The 18,737-nt window shown below is 35.0% G+C and overlaps 3 protein-coding genes across 3 annotated transcripts; 2 read left to right on the top strand and 1 right to left on the bottom strand.

Annotated features, from left to right (window-relative positions):
* Window positions 1–1,880: 1,880 nt before the first annotated feature.
* Window positions 1,881–2,960, top strand: LOC104092991 (FCS-Like Zinc finger 6). The gene is made up of 2 exons (XM_009598689.4): window positions 1,881–2,384; window positions 2,554–2,960. Exons 1-2 carry the CDS (start codon window positions 2,086–2,088, stop codon window positions 2,723–2,725), a joined length of 471 nt encoding a protein of 156 aa, XP_009596984.1. The 5' UTR covers window positions 1,881–2,085; the 3' UTR covers window positions 2,726–2,960.
* A 7,158-nt stretch (window positions 2,961–10,118) lies between these two features.
* LOC138902988 (uncharacterized) lies at window positions 10,119–10,730 on the bottom strand. The gene has a single exon (XM_070190895.1). It carries the CDS (start codon window positions 10,728–10,730, stop codon window positions 10,119–10,121), a length of 612 nt encoding a protein of 203 aa, XP_070046996.1.
* A 6,959-nt stretch (window positions 10,731–17,689) lies between these two features.
* On the top strand, window positions 17,690–18,286 carry LOC138902987 (uncharacterized). The gene is made up of 2 exons (XM_070190894.1): window positions 17,690–17,921; window positions 18,024–18,286. Exons 1-2 carry the CDS (start codon window positions 17,690–17,692, stop codon window positions 18,284–18,286), a joined length of 495 nt encoding a protein of 164 aa, XP_070046995.1.
* The last annotated feature ends 451 nt before the right edge of the window (window positions 18,287–18,737 follow it).

The raw sequence follows: 18,737 nt of genomic DNA, 5'->3' as shown, positions 1-18,737 counted from the left end.
ATTATGTATATGATAGCTATAAAAATTTAATAGCCACTAAATAATAGTGACTTCTGAAAATTGCTTTTTTCTTTTATACACGGGGCACAAATCGATACCTCTCGTTAAATATGATGAAATTCATGGTTTAATACAATTGATACTTCAAAGTATTCCTTTTCACTTTCAATTTTAAATACTCATTTTCCGGTTCAAGTAAATATTGTTTAAAGCCTACTTAATTATATTTCAAGACTTCAAGTAGAGAACCTATGACATTATGGGCCCGTTTGCAATATAAAAAAAAAATTCAAAATCGGTGTTGGTCAGAAAAATTTCAAATTTCATTTGAAGTTGAATTTCAGATTTTTTTGAAAATTTGAAAAGCTCTAAAGACTGTTTTTTAATTTTTTATTTATTTAAAATCACCTATAAAAATTCAAAAACAGCTCCAAATCGTATTCATATCCAAACAGAACTTTAGTTTTTAAATATCATTTTCACTTAAAATTTTTTTCGCTCTTTTCCGAAATTTCACAATTTTTGTATCCAAACGCCTACTATATCTTCTTGGATTCTATGTATAATAATTGAAATTTCTATTCTTTTGCAACTTAACATTTCTAACGAATCATATTATTTACATTGTACCCCACGGAATGGGGTCATATTATATAAATCCATAGATGTACAAGTGTAATGTTTTAGATTTACTGATAGCCAATAGAAAGTATTCGATCGTTTCATTTTTTCCGATATTAAAATACAAAAAATGGGCAACTGATTTGATCTACTTTGTTTAATCCTCATGTGCAACTAGGTAGATCCTCGTCTGCGACCAATTTCTATTATTTTAAGAGATACTGTTCCCTCCGCTCCCATTTAGTGGTCAGGATAAGATTTTACCCGCTCCTTAAAAAAGTATTAGTAATAAGATGAGTAATTTGACTAATTTATCATTTTTTCTAATTTTTTTATTTTTGTCTATACATGTACCTCTTAATTCTAGAACAATTTTAATACTAAGGTTAGAGTTGAAAAAAAAGTAGTTAATTATCTATTAATTTCTGAATTAATAAGTACTATTTGGGAATAAGTATTTTTAATATACTACCTGACATCTAAATAGATTTTCTTTTTTTTTTCTTAATTTCATTTTAACCGAGAGAATCTTAAGTTGAAAGAGAAGTCCTTTCCCTAGTTGATACCTGGGTAGTTGAGAATCTCAATAATTGCATAAAAAATAGAAACTGCTGACATGGCCTCCTAATAATTATGTGAGTACTTTAATTAACCCTCACTTCCAACCAAGAGGTTGTGAGCTCGAGTTACTCCAAGAGCAAGGTGGGGAGTTCTTGGATGGAGGGAACCGAGGATCTATCAGAAATAACCTCTCTACCCCAGGGTAGGGTAAGGTCTGCGTACACACTACCCTCTCCAGACCCCACTAGTAAATTATACTGAGTTGTTATTGTTGTTGTTGTTGTTGTTGTATACCAATAGAGTAAGAGAATTCTTAAATTATCAGGTCTCTTAAAAAATACTTTAACTATCCCACGGTGTGAGATATTATTGTGTATGTTGTTGTTATGTCTTACTACAATAATCGTACATAATAATTGAGATTAATAAGTTAAAATAAAATATAATACAAATATGTTACGACATACTATTTAAGTACATTGATAGTCCAAACGTTTTTTGCACTATTACTGACCATATTGACTTGGCAATTTATAGTATTTTCGTATAATTTTTAAATATTTAAATTTTAATTTAAAAATATTGAGTTAAGCTAACTTAATTAAATTTAGAAGATTAGTTTAATTAACTCTAGAAAAAATATAACCTAAATTGAGAGGGAGTGAATAAGCAACTGAACATAAATTCAACGGTCCATATTCTTTCCTAGCTCTTCGGCTCTTAATTTATATCTTCCCACATTTCCCCCACTCTCACTTCTCCCCTTCCTTCTTCTCTCTAAAAACCTCTCTTTTCAACCATGACCAAACTCTAGCAAAGCTGCAAAACAAAACCTTATCAAGAAACAAGAGAGGAGATCGAGAACAAAGGGAAGCATAAAATATATAGGAAAACCAGAAAAAAATGTTGCTAGGAAAGAGGGCAAGGCCACCAATCAAGAGAACAACAAGCATGAAAGAATTCACCTTAGACCTCAATATAAACGATCCTTCTGTAGCCGTTATAAATTATCAACCCTTTGATCCTCTCAACCCTTACAACTTCACTGGTCCCATCCCACCGGCATCCAACGGCCTAGATCAACGCTTAATCTTGACTCGCAGAAGATCAGCTGATAATTTCGTTGAAACTGCACATTTCCTTAGAGCTTGCTTCCTCTGTAAACGCCAGTTAATCCCTGGTCGTGACATCTACATGTACAGGTATACAGATGTATACGATTTAACTTATATACTCTGACATGTAAGTTGTATACTAATTTCATTTGTTATTGCCCATCGATCACATATAGTTATTTTCTAGTCGATTTGATAATAAAAATAATTTATAGGGGTTCAATTCTTTACACTAGTTTTTTTTTTTTTTTTTCAGAGGAGATAGTGCCTTTTGCAGCCTAGACTGTAGAGAAAAGCAGATGAAACAAGACGAAAGAAAAGAGAAATTTCCGAAGGTTGCAACAAGGAAAAAAGTTACTAACTCAGCCGCCATAGCCACCGTGGGAAGTGGAACAGGATCCGACGCTCCACCTCAGGCCAGACCGTAAGCCGGCCGCCGTATAGATTCTTACTAGCTATAATCACGTTGTTGAAATTCGATAATGAACAAATATTCCAGCTGATGTTTAAGTACCCACTCTTATACATACTTATCAAACTATATATGTATATAGATGTGGGACTAAGATGATGACGATGAATGTATAAATATTTCTCTTTGGTTTTGTTTGTGCTGTAATCATGGGTTAATGGATCGAAAAAATGAAGTAGCAGTTTTTACTACTCCAAGTTTTTGTCTTTTAAGTTTTGGAATCTTTGGTCTTTTTTTCCTTCCATTTTTGGTACTTAGAACACCATCCATCTCAAACTATATTAGACTGCGAGTTCTAAAAATAATTGTCTAAAATTATTCGTTATTTTAGAAATTGGAGAGGTGATCAATTATTATTTTCCTCATTTTACCCTTAATAGTAGTTGTTCTTGAAGATGGAATGACCGTGGGTTAAATATAAGAGAAATCGTATCTTAAAATATAAATAAGAGTAAAATAGTAAAAAAAAAAAAAAAAACTCTTAATTAAGATTTTTTTTTAATGAATGTGTAAAAAAGAAATACATAAATAATTTGAGACCAGGGAGTAGATCAATAAATGATGTGACGGTTGTCTCACATAAACTTTTCTCTATCTTTTTCTTTTTCCATTTTACTCGGTAGAAACATGATCCAAATTTTGGTTATATAGTTTATAATACTTCAGTAAGGTTTTAATAAGAGATTCCTGGTCACGTGTGAAGAATACTAGTACCTCTTATTCCTCTTATTGTGGTACACCCGGAATAAGATCCAACCTATGCTAGTTCGGTAAATAAAATATTTATTTATTTATTTTATTACTGCCACCAAAATTGGATTTAGGTTATTGTTCTTATTTTTCCTTATAATTGATGGGCGAAGCATTATAACGTTCCATTCAAATACAAATAGTGACTTTCGTTTTGGTAAGCTCTCACTCACAGTTTTTTTGGGTATATTAGGGATTTTACGGTCTCTGCTCCAACTAGTTTTGACAATATAGTTATTTTAAGGACTGAAATTCTTTGAAAATAACTTTAGCTTTCTAAATCGATAGTTGGTTGGTTATCTCTATTTGCTCCGTATTGCTACTGTCGGTGGCGGGGACGTCGTTATTATTATTAGTACGACTGTCCATAATGAAAACATATCACCTGTTTCTTGAAAAAACAATTACTCTCCAATCCGTTTCAATTTAGATGAAGTAATTTGACTCGAAAAAAGTTTAAGAAATTTTTTTTTTTGTAACTTGTGGTCTTAAAAGTTTAAGGGGTAAAGCTTTGTGGAGCATGATATTTGTGTGATTATAAAAGTTTCTCATTAAGGGTAACATTTGTAAAACAAAGACTTTAAAGTTAAATTATTTTTAAATTTAAAAATATGTTATTTATTTTGAAACAGACTAAAAAAAAAAAATACCTCATTTAATTTGAACCATAAAGAATATTGTCTTCTGATATCTTAGAAAATTAACAGTGCTGAACTAAAGATAAATAAAAGGTAATTAATCTTGGGGTTGGGGGATGGGGAGGGGGGAGGGAGATGTTCACAGACTAGCCAATTGGAGAAAGAATTTTACAAGTTGGAATGATGTTATTAATAGTGGTGGGATGCTTCCTCTAAGATTTACTTTGTTCTGTGTTCGATTCTCTCCCTATTCTTGAGAACATAAAACATTTCGTCTTTAGATTCTTAATTAAATGCAAGGGTTCTTATTTCTGTGTATAGAGTGTTGTGCATGTCATGTTCCTTTCCCATAGACATAAAGTTCAACTAAGGTGGTTTCATAGGAGGAGATTCTTTATTCGAATTTGATCCTATTAATTAAAGGTGGAAGGATCCAACATATCTTATACGTATTTCCTTTTGACGATATCCTCATAAGGCTGTCCAACATATGAGTAGTTTCATTTTCTGTTATTTAATTTTTTTCATTCCCCTTCGGAAGAAAGTCATGATCTTTAACCTATACACGAAATAAAAGACAAAAAAATTGCTAAGTTCGCTTCTTGTCAAAACATAGGCAAATGTAATCCCTATGTTCGCTTTAACTACTTTGAAACACTTTATGAAATAATAAATGAAGTACAAAATTATCATGATACCCATATTAATTAATGTATTTTTTTAATAGATTTGAAAAAATAATTTGAAATGAGTAATTAATATTGTGAGTATAACAAGAAAAAAATTGTGTTTCCTTGATATGATAAAAGTGAAAATCTATTTTTAGAAAATATTGGACAAGTAAAAGTGAACAGAGGGAGTAGTTCACTAGACAAAAGCTGGTTCTTAAAATAAACTTTTCGTCATTGTCATTATATTTCATACGTATCTGATCAACAATAATAATATAACACTGATAATAATAGTAACCAAATGTGGCATGAGGTAATCATCCAACCATTTATGTAATATCTAAGGTTTCACTACTAAAAGTATGCTAAATGGCCTTACAAGTTATGGTCAAACCTCCAAGAAGTTGGCACTAAAAAGTGTACTAACACCAATTTTTAGTGAGGAAAACATTTATTTACACCCGAGCCATGTGTTTTTCATATGCATAATTATCATTTATATATGATAAAGTGATGTATATTTGTACTTTAATTTTTAACTATTAGATTAAATTATTTAATTTTGTGTAAAAATTAGATGCGGATAAATATCTTTTTGGATGATGGTGTATAAAAAAAAAATCTCCGTTTTAGCAACGTAACATCTCGGAAATGAAGTAAAATGTTAGTTTACTTCCAAGACGGGGGATTTGGAATGTCTCTGCTAGATGCACCTCTTGCTTTTAGCTGTAGACGAGGAAACAAATAAGCAAAATAAAGTTTTAAATTTGGTTAAAGAAAGGATATTTTGATTTTTACCTTCACATAAATCTAAGTACTTTACGTTAAAGTAGCTTTATGCTTAGTAAACTCTCAAACTTAAATGATGATACAAACTAAAGTAAAGAAAATTAAAACTGAATTCAGCTTGCAACCAACTTGTGCAAGTGGTCATGTGTCTACTTCCAGTGTTCAATTAATAAATTAAACCCCATGTTGATGCATACTTTATAAGTCATTAATTTGTACAACTGCTACATTAATTAAAAGATAGTAGAGTCAGGTGTGTCGTGTCATAGACTTTTAAAGATTCTTATTGGTGTCTTCGGGTTAAGATCGAATTAAAGTAATTTCATCTTTGATCTTGATTTGTGGAAGAATTTGATCATTCAATCAAAAAATTTGAGATAATGAGTCCGCAACTTTTTGCATAATCCATGTGAATCTAGATTAGATTTCCAGAAGAAAAAAGGAAACTTTTAATTAAACAAATGCTCAAATAAACGAAAACGAACACAGAGAAAATCGTAAAGTCCAATTCATCCATATTCACAAAACCAATCTTTGGGTGTATTTGGTACAATCGGAAAATATTTTTCAATTTTTTCATGTTTGATTGGTTTAAATATTTTAAAAAATATTTTCCTTATGAACTCAGTTTTCTTCAATTGGAGGAAAATATTTTTCTTATCGAGAGAAGGGAAAACATTTTTCAAAACTCTTTCTCAACCTTCCCCACCCTATTCCCACCCTCACCAACGCACCCCACACCCACCCACTTAATCCCACCCCATGCCTACCTACCCCACCCCTCTTTCAGAACTGAAATTTGTTTTTTCAAATTTCATTTTTTTTTGTCAACCCCCCCCCGCCCTCCCCCCGAAAAAAATATTTTTTTTCTATATTTTCAGTTTTAATTTTTTCATCTTTCGGTTTACGTGTTCGAAATTTTACAAGTTTCAAAGTTATGAGTTCAGATGTTTATGTGTTTTGGAAGTTTACGCGTACCAAACACGAAAAATGAATAAAATTACTACTTATTTTTTAAAAAAATATTTTCTTAGGAAAATATTTTCCTGTGTACCAAACACACCCTTTGTGTTTCATTATGCAACACCAAAGAGCAGAATTTGTAGCTTTCCGCCCAATTATTCGACATATGTTTTTCCTCAAAGGGGAAACTTTTAAGGAGCCGTTTGGGCGTAAATTTCTTTTTGGTTTTTTTTTTTTTCAAAAAATATTTTCAAGTCATTGTTTGGTTATTAAATTGAATTGAGTTTTTGAAATGTTCTTGAAGAAGAGTTTCCAGTTTGAAAAAGTATTTTTTTACCACTTTTTCAAGTAAAAAATTATTTCCCCTCACAGAACAACAATATTTTTTAAGTGAAATGCATATTTAAATATTTTTGAAATTTCAAATACCATTTTTCAACTTAATTTTAAATTTAGCTTCTTTCAAAAATCAAGATTTTTATGTTTAAACGCCTACTAATATTTTTTGAGTGGATAAGCACTGGAGCAAGAGAATACTGTATATTGTCATCTGGAATCTATCAGATAAAAAAAAAACACATAGTATAATTTTCTAATGTTCAATTGGTTGATTTGTTGTCAATATCAACCGCTTGATTTTGATTTCTAATTTTGGCCTTTAGAATCCTTGAACAATTTTACCTAGTAGTTCCACCTGAGTATCATCAATCTAGGACATAAAACTTTTATATTTGGTAACTTTAAAACTTTAAGTTTTTCGTTTTATTTTTATTGACATATATAACTCTTTTTTTCTCCTTAAATTTTTGTATATAGAGCCAAACACAATCATATAAAATAAAATAATTGTGTAATTCTTAACTTTAAAAGACGAGACTAGGAAAAGCTTGCATCAACTTATGCAAGTTGGCATGTTATTTGTCTACTTCCAGTTTTAAATAAACCCCAATTAGTGTATAGTTTATACATAAAGGTTTCATTAATTAGTTCAAGTGCTAATTATTATGGAGTAGTAAAGTAAAAGATTCTACAATCAGGTGAGGTGTGTCGTCCAATCCTTGATCTTGATTTTTCTTTAGCCTTTCTTTTTTATCCTCTAATTTTATTATTATCTGAATAATCTTAATTTCGAGAATATATGTAGATTGTAGAATACATGAAAGGTGACACTTCTTTTAAATTTGAGATAATACATAAAATGCATCCCGAACTTATCCCGATAATTGAGTTTCACACCCAACCTTTACGGGCATCCCAATACCATCTTATACTTCTTAGGACTGATTTTTTCTGCACCCTTGTAAGCCATCTTCCAGGCGGATTGTATCTAACTACAAAGGGGCGCGCTTATTGCTATTGTTTAATCGTGAAAACAAAAAAAATAAAAAAAATTTATCAGCACTGATTACAACCCCCAACGGTAATATATTCCTCTTTCCTCTAATTTAATACCCGACTCACCTTATTACTTCTTCCACCATACCAACCTCACTAACCCTAATTTAATTTACTACCAAATCAGCCATAACTAACGTTCAAGATTCGATTTTTGAAGGCAAAGGTAGTTAATTTTTGGTTATTTGAGTTAAACTCCGTCTGTTTCTACTTAATTTTTACCTAATTTTTTTGTGTTTTCAACTGCAGTTTTTGTATATAATGGCTTCGAAAAGGTTGAGTAGGCTTTGTACGGAAGAGGACGATTATGCATCTACTGAAGAAGTGCGAGGCAAGCATGGATATTTGCTGCCATTGTTGATTTCTTGGACCCCTAGGAATCCTGGTAGAAGGTATTGAGCTAGTCCATACTATGGGGTAAGTTGATTTAATTTTCAAGATTAAATAAGTTAAGATATCAAGAAATAGAACTCTAAAATATTAATTTTATTGTTATTCGTGATAGGGTGCTAGAGCATGTGATTTTTGGCATTGGAGGGATGGAGAAATTGACCCTAGATCAAAGTTTGTTATTCCTAAATTGAAAGAAGAGATTGGAAAACTTGAGAGCCAAGTTGAAGTTTTTGAAAAACTAGATAATCTGATGGCAGCAAAGAAGGATAAACATGAGATTGGTAAGATAGGCATTCAACTAGATTACTTGAAAACTGAAATGGAGAAGATGAAAGAAAGGAAGAAGAAATGGAGGAGCAAAGTTGTTCGATCAAGGAAAAGGGAGAAGGTTCTTTGGTTTATCATTTTATGTTGTTTAATTATCAGTGTTAGTACTAGGTTTCAAGTGAAGGAGGATGAATTGAAGTTGCCATAGGCTCTTTGTTTCTCTTTTTGTTGTACTACAATCTTTATATTGAACCTTATTGGTATATGATACAAATCAATGTAGGTGAACCATTATTGTATTATGTACTATCTCTTTTTGGAATAAAGTTGGTGGTTGTTCTAATTCTAAATTGTTTTGTTCAGCATATTGAATCCTTGAAATGTATTGAAAGAAACTAAATATATAGTGACAACTCCTAATAGAAAAATAACATAAGTGCAGTCAATAATCACGTTTAAAATAGTCACTGCTGCTTTTTAATAACAACATTCATTAGTCATAGAATACTAAATATTGTAGTCATAGTTGCAAACACTAAAGATTGCATAATTGCACCAATCATAGCTGCTAACTCAAAACATCGCAGTCACAGCTGCCAATACAAAATATTGCAGTCACAACTGCTAATACAAAATATTGCAGTCACAGCTGCTAATACAAAATATTGCAGTCACAGCTGCTAATAGACTGCCAAAGTATAGAAAATATTCCTAAGGTTTTTAAGGTTGTGAGGACTGTGTAGTGGAGCTTCCTTGACTTAACTGTGCAGCTCTTGACCCCTTTTTTTCCTATAATATAATGGAGTTGTCTTTGTGTCACTGTTTTTCCTTTTCACTTTACTCCAATTGATAGTCTATGCCCAATATCTCCAGTGACATCTGCTGAAGATATAATATTTCTGGGCCTACTTGAAGGCATTCCAAGCTATTAAAGAAAGATACTATTTGTTAGTCTAAATAAATAGTACCACTTATTTGATATACAAAAGGTAATAAGAGGCCTTACATTAAAGATGGTGTAGCCAATTTCTGTTTGAATCACCCCCTATTCTAACCACTTTTGGTCTTTTGTAGGGCCTTGTCTCATTGGTAGAACCTTTTGGTCTACCCCTTCCTCTTCCAGTTTTTGGTGTTGCAGTAGACATAGAACTGCCCCTTGGTACTGTACTAGTTGTTGCATTTGCAGCTGCACTTGTTGCTCCACTTGCTGCTGCAGTTGAAGCTGCTGCCTTAGTCTTATGACACCCTCTCTTATTATGGCCTTTCTCATTACATGCTCGACATGATATCTCCAGTCCTCTCCTAGACAGCTTACCTGTCTTGTTTTCAGTTTGCTCTTTTCTTCTAACTTTCTTTGGTCTCCCTGCATCTTTCTGACTGTTGGTAGAATAACAGATACATTCTGTAAGTCTGGCCACATTGACATATTAAAGGCATGTTGAATGAAATGGTTGTACACTTTCAAGTAAGTCTCTTCGGTATATCAGTGAGCAACATAGTTAATTGGCTCCAGCTTTTTGAAGTGAAGGGCAGCTACTGCATGAGCAGATGGTATGCCTTTTAGCATCCAAGATCTGCAACTGCATGTCATGGTTTGTAGAGAAACCAAATGTTTCAGATATTCAGTTTCTTTCACTTTATATCCTATGTCTCTATTCCACATAATATCATACTTCATTGACTTGACTGTGTTGTCTTGTAAAACTTTTAATGCCATTGGTGAGATATCACAGATCCAACCATTAAATTCTCTCAGTTGCCCAATCCTATTCATCATTTTCACTCTGATTTCATCAAGCATTGTTATAATTATCTTGTGTCTTGGATCTAATATCCAGGAGTTGAAGCTTTCAGCCATATTGTTGTCCATACTATCGCAGTTGCTGAAGAACTTGAAGTACACCTTAGACCACCTTTCTTTGTTATACCACAACAAGTCATCAATGATTCCTTTACCACCTAATCTTTCCATGAAGTCAAGATTCTTTTTCAATTCTGCCTCATAAGTATTTCTGGCACACCTCCAAAAATAATTTTTTCTTTCAATGCCTCTCCACTTCTTGGACCAATTTGCTAGGATGTGTCTAGCACACATCCTATGTTCACAGTTTGGCAGTACTTCATCTATTTCTTAATACAATCCCTACATAGAAGAACAGAAGAAAATGAAATAACATATGAGTAAGACTTATGGAAGCAACAGAAAAAAACAAACACAAAGATAATATAAGAATAAAATAAAGAACATAATACTAACCTTCTACATGTCTGTTATGAATGTGAAATTTGCCCCATCTCTAAGTTCAATGTCATCCTTCAACAGCCTTAAAAGCCAGGTCCAATTGAACTTATTCTCAACCTCAACCACTGCCCAAGCTAGAGGCAGCATCTGGTTGTTACCATCTTTACAGACATCGACAAGCAATTGCCCCTTGCAAACACTCTTTAAGAAGCAATCATCCAATCCAATACAGGGCCTACAACTAGCCTTGAAGGCCTTTTTCAATGCATCAAAACAGATGTAGAAGCCAATAAATATTTTCTTACCACCTTCAAAAGTCTCTTCACTTCGTTTAACAACACATGTACTACCAGGATTAGACCTAAGCATTTCATCTCTATAGTCTAAAATTCTACTATACTCCAGCACATGCACCCATTATATCATTCAAAACCTTATTCCTTGCTTTCCTACAAATTGATCTCCCAACATACAAACCTAATTCTTTTCTTACGGTCTGCTGAAACTTGAATATTTTAATGTTAGGTTGCTCTCTTATTCTGTCTTTGAATTTCTCAAGCAAGTACTTGCTGTTGCACAATTTGTTATTGTTAGTAGGTTAACATGTGTGTATTGGAATGTACTTCTTCACAACAAAGTATTTAGTCTTAGAGTCATAGCTAGCAAACAGATGCCAAGGACAATCATCCTTGCACTTACACCTCACCCTTGTTAGTTGATTAACATATTTATCCATATCAATTTTTTCTTCAACAGCAAATCTAGTAAGAGCTTCTCTAAACTTGCCAACACTCTTAAATGCAAGACCAAGCTCCCACACAATTTTCTTATAGTTTGGATCAAATATCACTCTGTTTTTAATCTTTCTTATTCTTGGGTTTCCTTTGATTAACCTCTCCCTCTCCTTCATCATCATCACCATCATCATCTATATCTGTTTCAAAGCTGGCAGCCTCATCAGAATGATAATATGGCTCATCACCTCCTATTTTACCCTCCAAAGGATTCCTTTGTCCTGACTATCTCCTAGCTTCATACTCATCATAACCCACATTTATTGTTTCTTTACCTAACTTAATACCCTCAGCTGCAGGAACTCTAACATTCCTCTTTTTTCTCTTCTCAGTTCTTCTTTCCTCCCTAAATGACCTATACTCATGTATATCACTACCATAATCCTCCTCCCCTTCTTCAAATAACTCTACATGATCTGAATCTAAGCTATTCTTAGTACTAAAACCATCTTGAGATTCAGTAGGTTCAGATGGGCCAGCAGGTTCATTAGGGGCAGTAGGTCCGGGGGGATAGTAAGTTCGGGGGTGGGGGGAGGGCAGTAGTATCAAAAGGAGCACTTAGTTCAGCAGGGGCACTAGTGGATGCCTCTTCATATGTGCCCAAACCCTCACTTCCCCCAAGGTCTTGACCAAATTCTAAGAGAGGGGGGACTACTACTGGTTCATCAACCATGTGCTCCACAAATACATCCAAGATATCCCCATTTTTTAATACTTCACAAATACCCATAATGTCCCTATCCACTTTAATTTCTAAATCAGGACAACAAGGTGGCCTTACATAAATACGAGCGGGAGAAGGATTATAGCCAAAGTCTTTAACATAACCTAGAAATTCAAAATAGGAGAACCTATCTACATCAATGTCAAGTACAGAAGTAATAACTCCACCTATATAATCCTCCTCCGTCAAGGAGTTTAGCTTATCCATGGAGATTTTTCCTCCAAGGAAGAATCTTACTGTGACTAATTTAACAGATATTTTAAATCCAACGCAAAGTAGATATATAACTATATCAGACCAGTATCTACCAAATCAAACCACATGCAACAACATATTCAGTACTATTACTGTAGCAGTGACGAAGAAAACCCTAGAGCTCAAAATAACATAAAGGCGACGAACAACGCTAACCTTTAAAAAGCATAAGTTTTGTCCAAAATCCAAATCGAAGAAAGATCGTAGAATCAATGACTGATAACAGTGACTGAACCCCTTTCCTTGCAACTCGAACAAATCCAACAACTCGTCAAAACCTAAAATCTCAGTGAAATATAACGATATTTTGAGGTTCTAACTAGGTTTAATCAAAGAAACATTCATCTTATCCCTTTAATTTTAGTTGGAAAGAATGAATTTCAGACGAATTTAAGATTAGGGTTTTTTCGTCGACTTGAAATTTTTTTACGGGGCGGGTGAAATGAATTGATAAGGAAAATTTGAGATCATGTAGAGTAACTGTCTAGTTTCTCTAGTATTTGTTTCCACTTGTTTTGTCTTTGTCATGCAATGTGCAATTGTAGGATCTGATTCTATCACTGTTATCTCATCTGATTTGTTAACATCTTCTGCTAACTGCCCAATGTGGTATACTGCTGTTGTAAATAGGAATCTTATGATCTCTCCAATTGATTTTTTGTTATCCCTTCTCTGAGATAGCCATACAACTTCATCCTCCCACTGATGTAATTGCATGTTAATGTTCATCCATTTCAATAGTTTGCCCTAGATCTCCTTAGAGTATGAACATTCAAAGAACAAGTGGTTATGTATCTCAGCTGTTCCTGCAGAGCATAAGACACATGAATGTGGTACTTAAATTTCCCAACTTAGTAATCTATCAGTTGTTGCAAGTCGTTTCTGAACTGCCATCCGTAGTATGAAAAAGTGTCTAGGAATTAGTCCTTTGCTCATCACCAAGGACCTCCATATCACCTTTTGGTATTGTGGCACACTAGCAATATATGCTTTCCTTATTATAAATTTGTCATCAGAGACATACGAATTCAACTCTACAACTCTAATTATTAGCTAATTCCGAGCATCAAACACTTTCCTCGCTACCCATGAGGCTTGTTTTGGAGTAGGTACATTGTCTAGATCCTTGACTTTTATGTAGTATATGTGTAAATATGTCATCATATACATTTGAATTCAACTCTACAACTCCAATTGTTAGCCAATTCCGAGCATCAAACACTTTCCTCACTACCCATGAAGCTTGTTTTGGAGTAGGTACATTGTCTAGATCCTTGCCGTATATGTAGTGTATGTATACCCAAAGTACCCACAACTTATCTTTCTTCTGAGTGATGGCCCATAGTAGCTTGCTTATAGCTGCTTTGTTCCACAGAAATAGATTTATAACATTCAAACCCCCTACAGACCTGGGGTGGCAAACTGTATCCCAAGCTACAGGATTTCTCCTACTATTTTCTTCAATTACATGCCATAAGAAGCTCTTACATACTGCAGTCACCATATTCAGAAACGTTTTGGGAAGAAAGAACACTTGTGCCCAGTAGGTTTTCATTTCAAAGAGCACACTCTTGATAAGTTATATTCTACATGCATATGAAAGGCATCTAGAGGTCCATCTTTTAACTCTGACCAGTATTTTATCCACTAGGGGCAAACACTCACTTATAGTAAGTTTTCTTGTGGATAGGGGTACTCCTAAGTATTTGAATGGGAGAGTACCTGAAGTAAAAATGGTATTATGATATGATTTGCTCTTTTACTTGAGTAGAGACCCCTACCAAATAGATTGAACTCTTTTCCATGTTGGCACTGAGGCATGATGCTTCAGAGAACTTGGCAAAATACCCCATCATGAGTTGTATAGAGATAGGATCTGCCCTACAGCACATCAATAAGTCATCTGCAAAGTAGATATGCACAATCTCCATTTTTGAACACTTTGGATAGTAGTTGAAGTCTGGATTCAGCTTTAGTTGCTTCAGAGCTATGTTTAGGTATTCCATCATAGGTGACATTGGATCATTGATAAGTGGGGATTTTGACTGCTTACTAGCACCTTTTAGCTTTTGTTTTAGTCCAAAAGTATTGAATTGTGTTCCCGGAACTAATGAAATTATGCAAAATTGCAGGAATGCTGGAAGTTTGGTCTTTCGAGATAAAATCTGGCTAAAAATGAGTGTTCTAAAGCACAAGGCAATAAAGGGCATAGAAGCACAAATGTGCGGTCCGCAGAAGGAATTCTGCGACCGCAGAAGAAATTGCAGACCGCAGAATTCCATCTGCGGCTGCAAAACAAGAAGAAAAATATAGGAGACCTTTCAACAATGTGCGGACCGCACATGAATTGTGCAGCCGCAGAACTGGGCTAGGAGTCAAATATCAGAGTATGCAAAAAGACCAAGTCTAGGAGCCTTTGTGAATTGCGGACCGCACAAGAATTGTGCGGCCGCAGAAGATTGTCTCGCGGCCACCGTACAGAAATGTGCAGCCACAAAAGATTACCCCACGGCCGTAATTGAGAAAAATGCGGCCGTGGAACTCCACTTCTTGCCAGTTGAAGAAATTTGCAGACAACACATGGAATTGTGCGGCCGCAGAACCTTCCGAGGAGCATTTTTGTCCGAAATTTTTGGCCCTGTATAAATAGACGAGTTTCACAAAATCATGTCAAGTTTTGAACATCTGATGTTGCTGTAGCCATTTTTCTTTACTACTTTAGGAAGTTTTACATTAGTTTAGTGTATTTTACATTAGATTTCATCATTTTAATCTTTCATTATGAGTTTAATTAGATTTTTTCTTTATTTTCTTCAAATTCCATTATGAGTAGCTAGACTCTTACTAGGGTTGTGACCCAACCCTAGTACGTAAACCTTATGGGTGTCTAATGTAGTGCTTGATTATTATTAGGACTTGATTATTTAGCTTAGTTCATGCTTCAATTTTAGAATTAATAGTTGCAAATATTGATTCATGCCTATTTGACTTAGTCTCTACTTGAGCAAGAGGGATCTAGTCTAAGATAACTTAGCTAACAAGGAATTGGGTCAATTTAGAGATTGATTAACCCAATTAAAAGGTTTAACCAAGAGATAGTAATAACCCGACTTGAGCTCTTATCAACTGTTTTGGTTGATACCCATTTGGTATTGAGAAAACCAAATTGGGCAAATCACTCTCTGACCGAGAGGTATGAGTGGGTAATGTAGAGTTGTGAGCTATATTACACCCTCATAGCCCTAGGCCTTTTACCCAATTGGAAAAACCTCAAAAATATTTATCTAGAATTTATTTTCTTTATCTTGCATTTATTAGAGTAAACATAGAAATAGAAAGAAAAAAAAAACCTTGTTGTGGAAGTGCAATCTTATATAACCCATTTGCTTGCTTGAAATATATACTCCTAACTCCCATCATAACTCCTAGTGGATTCAACCCCGACTCTTAGTTGGGTAATTATTATTGCATACGACCGTGTCATATCTCTTATTGAGGTGTGTTGTGGACGTGATCAATTTTTGGCGTCGTTGTCGGGGAGTTAAAACAGTGTTAGCTATATATTTGGGTGTGTTTTTGGAATATCTTCTTTTCCTTCCGTGTTACCTACTTGTTTGAGAAATTGTAGGTACAACCATGGCGTACAATGAGCTCAAAAAGTTACCTTTGGGGGGATGTGGACGTCGAAGATAACCAAGTTGATGAGGTTTCTGTTGAACCTCAAGCCAATAGAAGAGGCTGAGTGCCTCATGACAATGTCCCCGCTCCACCCCCATCTCCACCACGAGCGACTTCACACCGGGTGTTACCCAATGAAGGATATGCTAGTGCAATAGTCCCTCTCCGTATTAGGGCGGGCAACTTTCCAATCACCAATGTAATGCTCACTTTGTTAGAGCAACGAGGTTTCTTCACCGGTGCTCTAAGTCAAAATGCGTACAAACATTTGAAGGGGTTTGTGGACACTTGTTGGGGGAGCAAATAAATAAATTTCTCCGATGATGCATTGAGGCTAAGGATTTTTCCCTTCTCTCTATGAGAAAAAGCTTTATATTGGTTGGAATGTTTGCCGAACCATTCCATTCACACTTGGGATGAGTTGGCAGAAAGGTTTATTTCTAAGTTCTTCTCTTGGGAGCACATGGCTACACTTCAAGATGAGATTTTGGCATTCAAGTAAGAGCCGAATGAACCACTACACGAGATTTGGGAGCGGTGTAGAGCAATGGTCAAGGAATGTCCCAACAATAATATGACGGAAAATATGATTCAACAAATCTTCTATCGTGGGATTAACACAACCAACCAATGTGTAGTGAATCAACTTGCCGGTGGTAACTTTATGACTACGCCGTATGCGTAGGAGTTTGAGATTTTGGATGGAATGGAGGAAACATCATTGTCTGGCGATCCCGGACTATTGTTCCACAAAGTGATTCGAACGTGATCCACTTTCACAAAGAGTTACATGACCATGGGCAAGCCATTTCCGAATTGATTACCACCATGAATCAACTAGCAAAGGCTCAACTTCAACAAGTGTAAAATCCTAAGCAAGTCAATGCGATGGAGGGGGTTAACATGATGGTAAACAAGAGAAGGACTAAAGGTCCACAAGTACAAAATTGAGTGGAGAATTATGTGCAAGAAGATAGTGGTTTTGATCAAGGTGATTCTTATAATGAACCAGAAGAGGAGGTACAATACGTGAACAACTATCAGGGGCAAAGAAACAACTTTCAAGGTCCAAACCAACAATAATGGCGACCTCAAAACAATCAAGGTAATTGAAATTCTAACAACCAAGAAAATTGGAGTAGTGGCAACAATCAAGGGAATTGTCATAACAACAACTATCAAGGAAATTGTAGTGGCAATAATCAAGGAAATTTGGGGGGGGAGGGGGAGGTAAAAATCAAGGCGGATGGAACAATAATAAAGCCAACCGGGGGTCTGGTTTTCAAAGGCCCTCGATGTATCAGCAATCGAGCAACCCGCCTCTTTATCCTTCCCATGGTCCAAGTTCTTCAAATAATGAGATGGGGCATATTGAGAATATGTTCAAGCAAATGATGGAAAAGAATGCCGATTCGAATTCCCAACTTGCCTCATATAACACATCGATCCATAAATTAGAAGTGCAAATGGGGAAAATATCTCAAGCTCTAAATTCTCGTCCCAAAGTGACACTACCAAGTGACACGGTAGTAAACTCAAAGGGTGGAAACAACACGGGGCATGCCATGGCCGTTACTACAAGAAATGGAAGAGGTGGGAATGCACCCACCTCAAGTCAAAGGCAACTTGTGTATGATGAGCAAGTGGTAAAAGAATAAGAGGTCCCGAACAATGTGGTGCAATTAAATGATGAAGTTCGGATTGATATTGATGATAATGTGGAAGATACTCAAGAGGAGGTGAACCCATCTAGGGATCACATTATTGACATACTAGAGCTAGTAGTGCAAAAGGCAAAGGCACCATTGCCTAAGCCTCCACCTCCATACCCTCAAAGGCTTGCCAATCTAAACGGCGAGAATCAATTCAAGAAGTTCATTCAAATGATGAAGAGTCTCTCAATCAATATGCTATTAGTTGAGCTTTGGAACAAATGCCCAGCTATGCAAAGTTTATGAAGGATTTCGTGACAAAGAAGCGGTCAATGAATTTTGAAACCATCAAAGTCACTCATCAAGTGAGTGCGATTGTGCACTCAATGGCTCCTAAGTTGGAAGATCCCAGTGCTTTCATGATTCCTTGTACAATTAGAAGTGCCGAGTTTGCAAAAGCTCTTTGTGATCTTGGGGCAAGTATCAATTTGATGCCCTATTCGGTTTTCAAGACTTTGGAAATTGGGCAACCAAGACCTACCTCTATGAGATTGAAAATGGCCGATCATACTATGAAGAGACCTTTGGGAGTGATTGAAGATGTCTTGGTCCGTGTTGATAAATTCATGCTTCCAACGGATTTTGTCATTCTAGATTGTGAATTTGATTATGAGGTGCCAATTATTCTTGGAAGACCTTTCCTTTCTACAGGGAAGGCCCTTTGTGATGTTGAAGCCGGAGAACTTACATTCCGGGT

The sequence above is a fragment of the Nicotiana tomentosiformis genome, chromosome 12 (genome assembly GCF_000390325.3).
Source record: "Nicotiana tomentosiformis chromosome 12, ASM39032v3, whole genome shotgun sequence".
NCBI lineage: Eukaryota > Viridiplantae > Streptophyta > Magnoliopsida > Solanales > Solanaceae > Nicotiana > Nicotiana tomentosiformis.
This window is presented reverse-complemented; position numbering and strand designations above follow the sequence as displayed.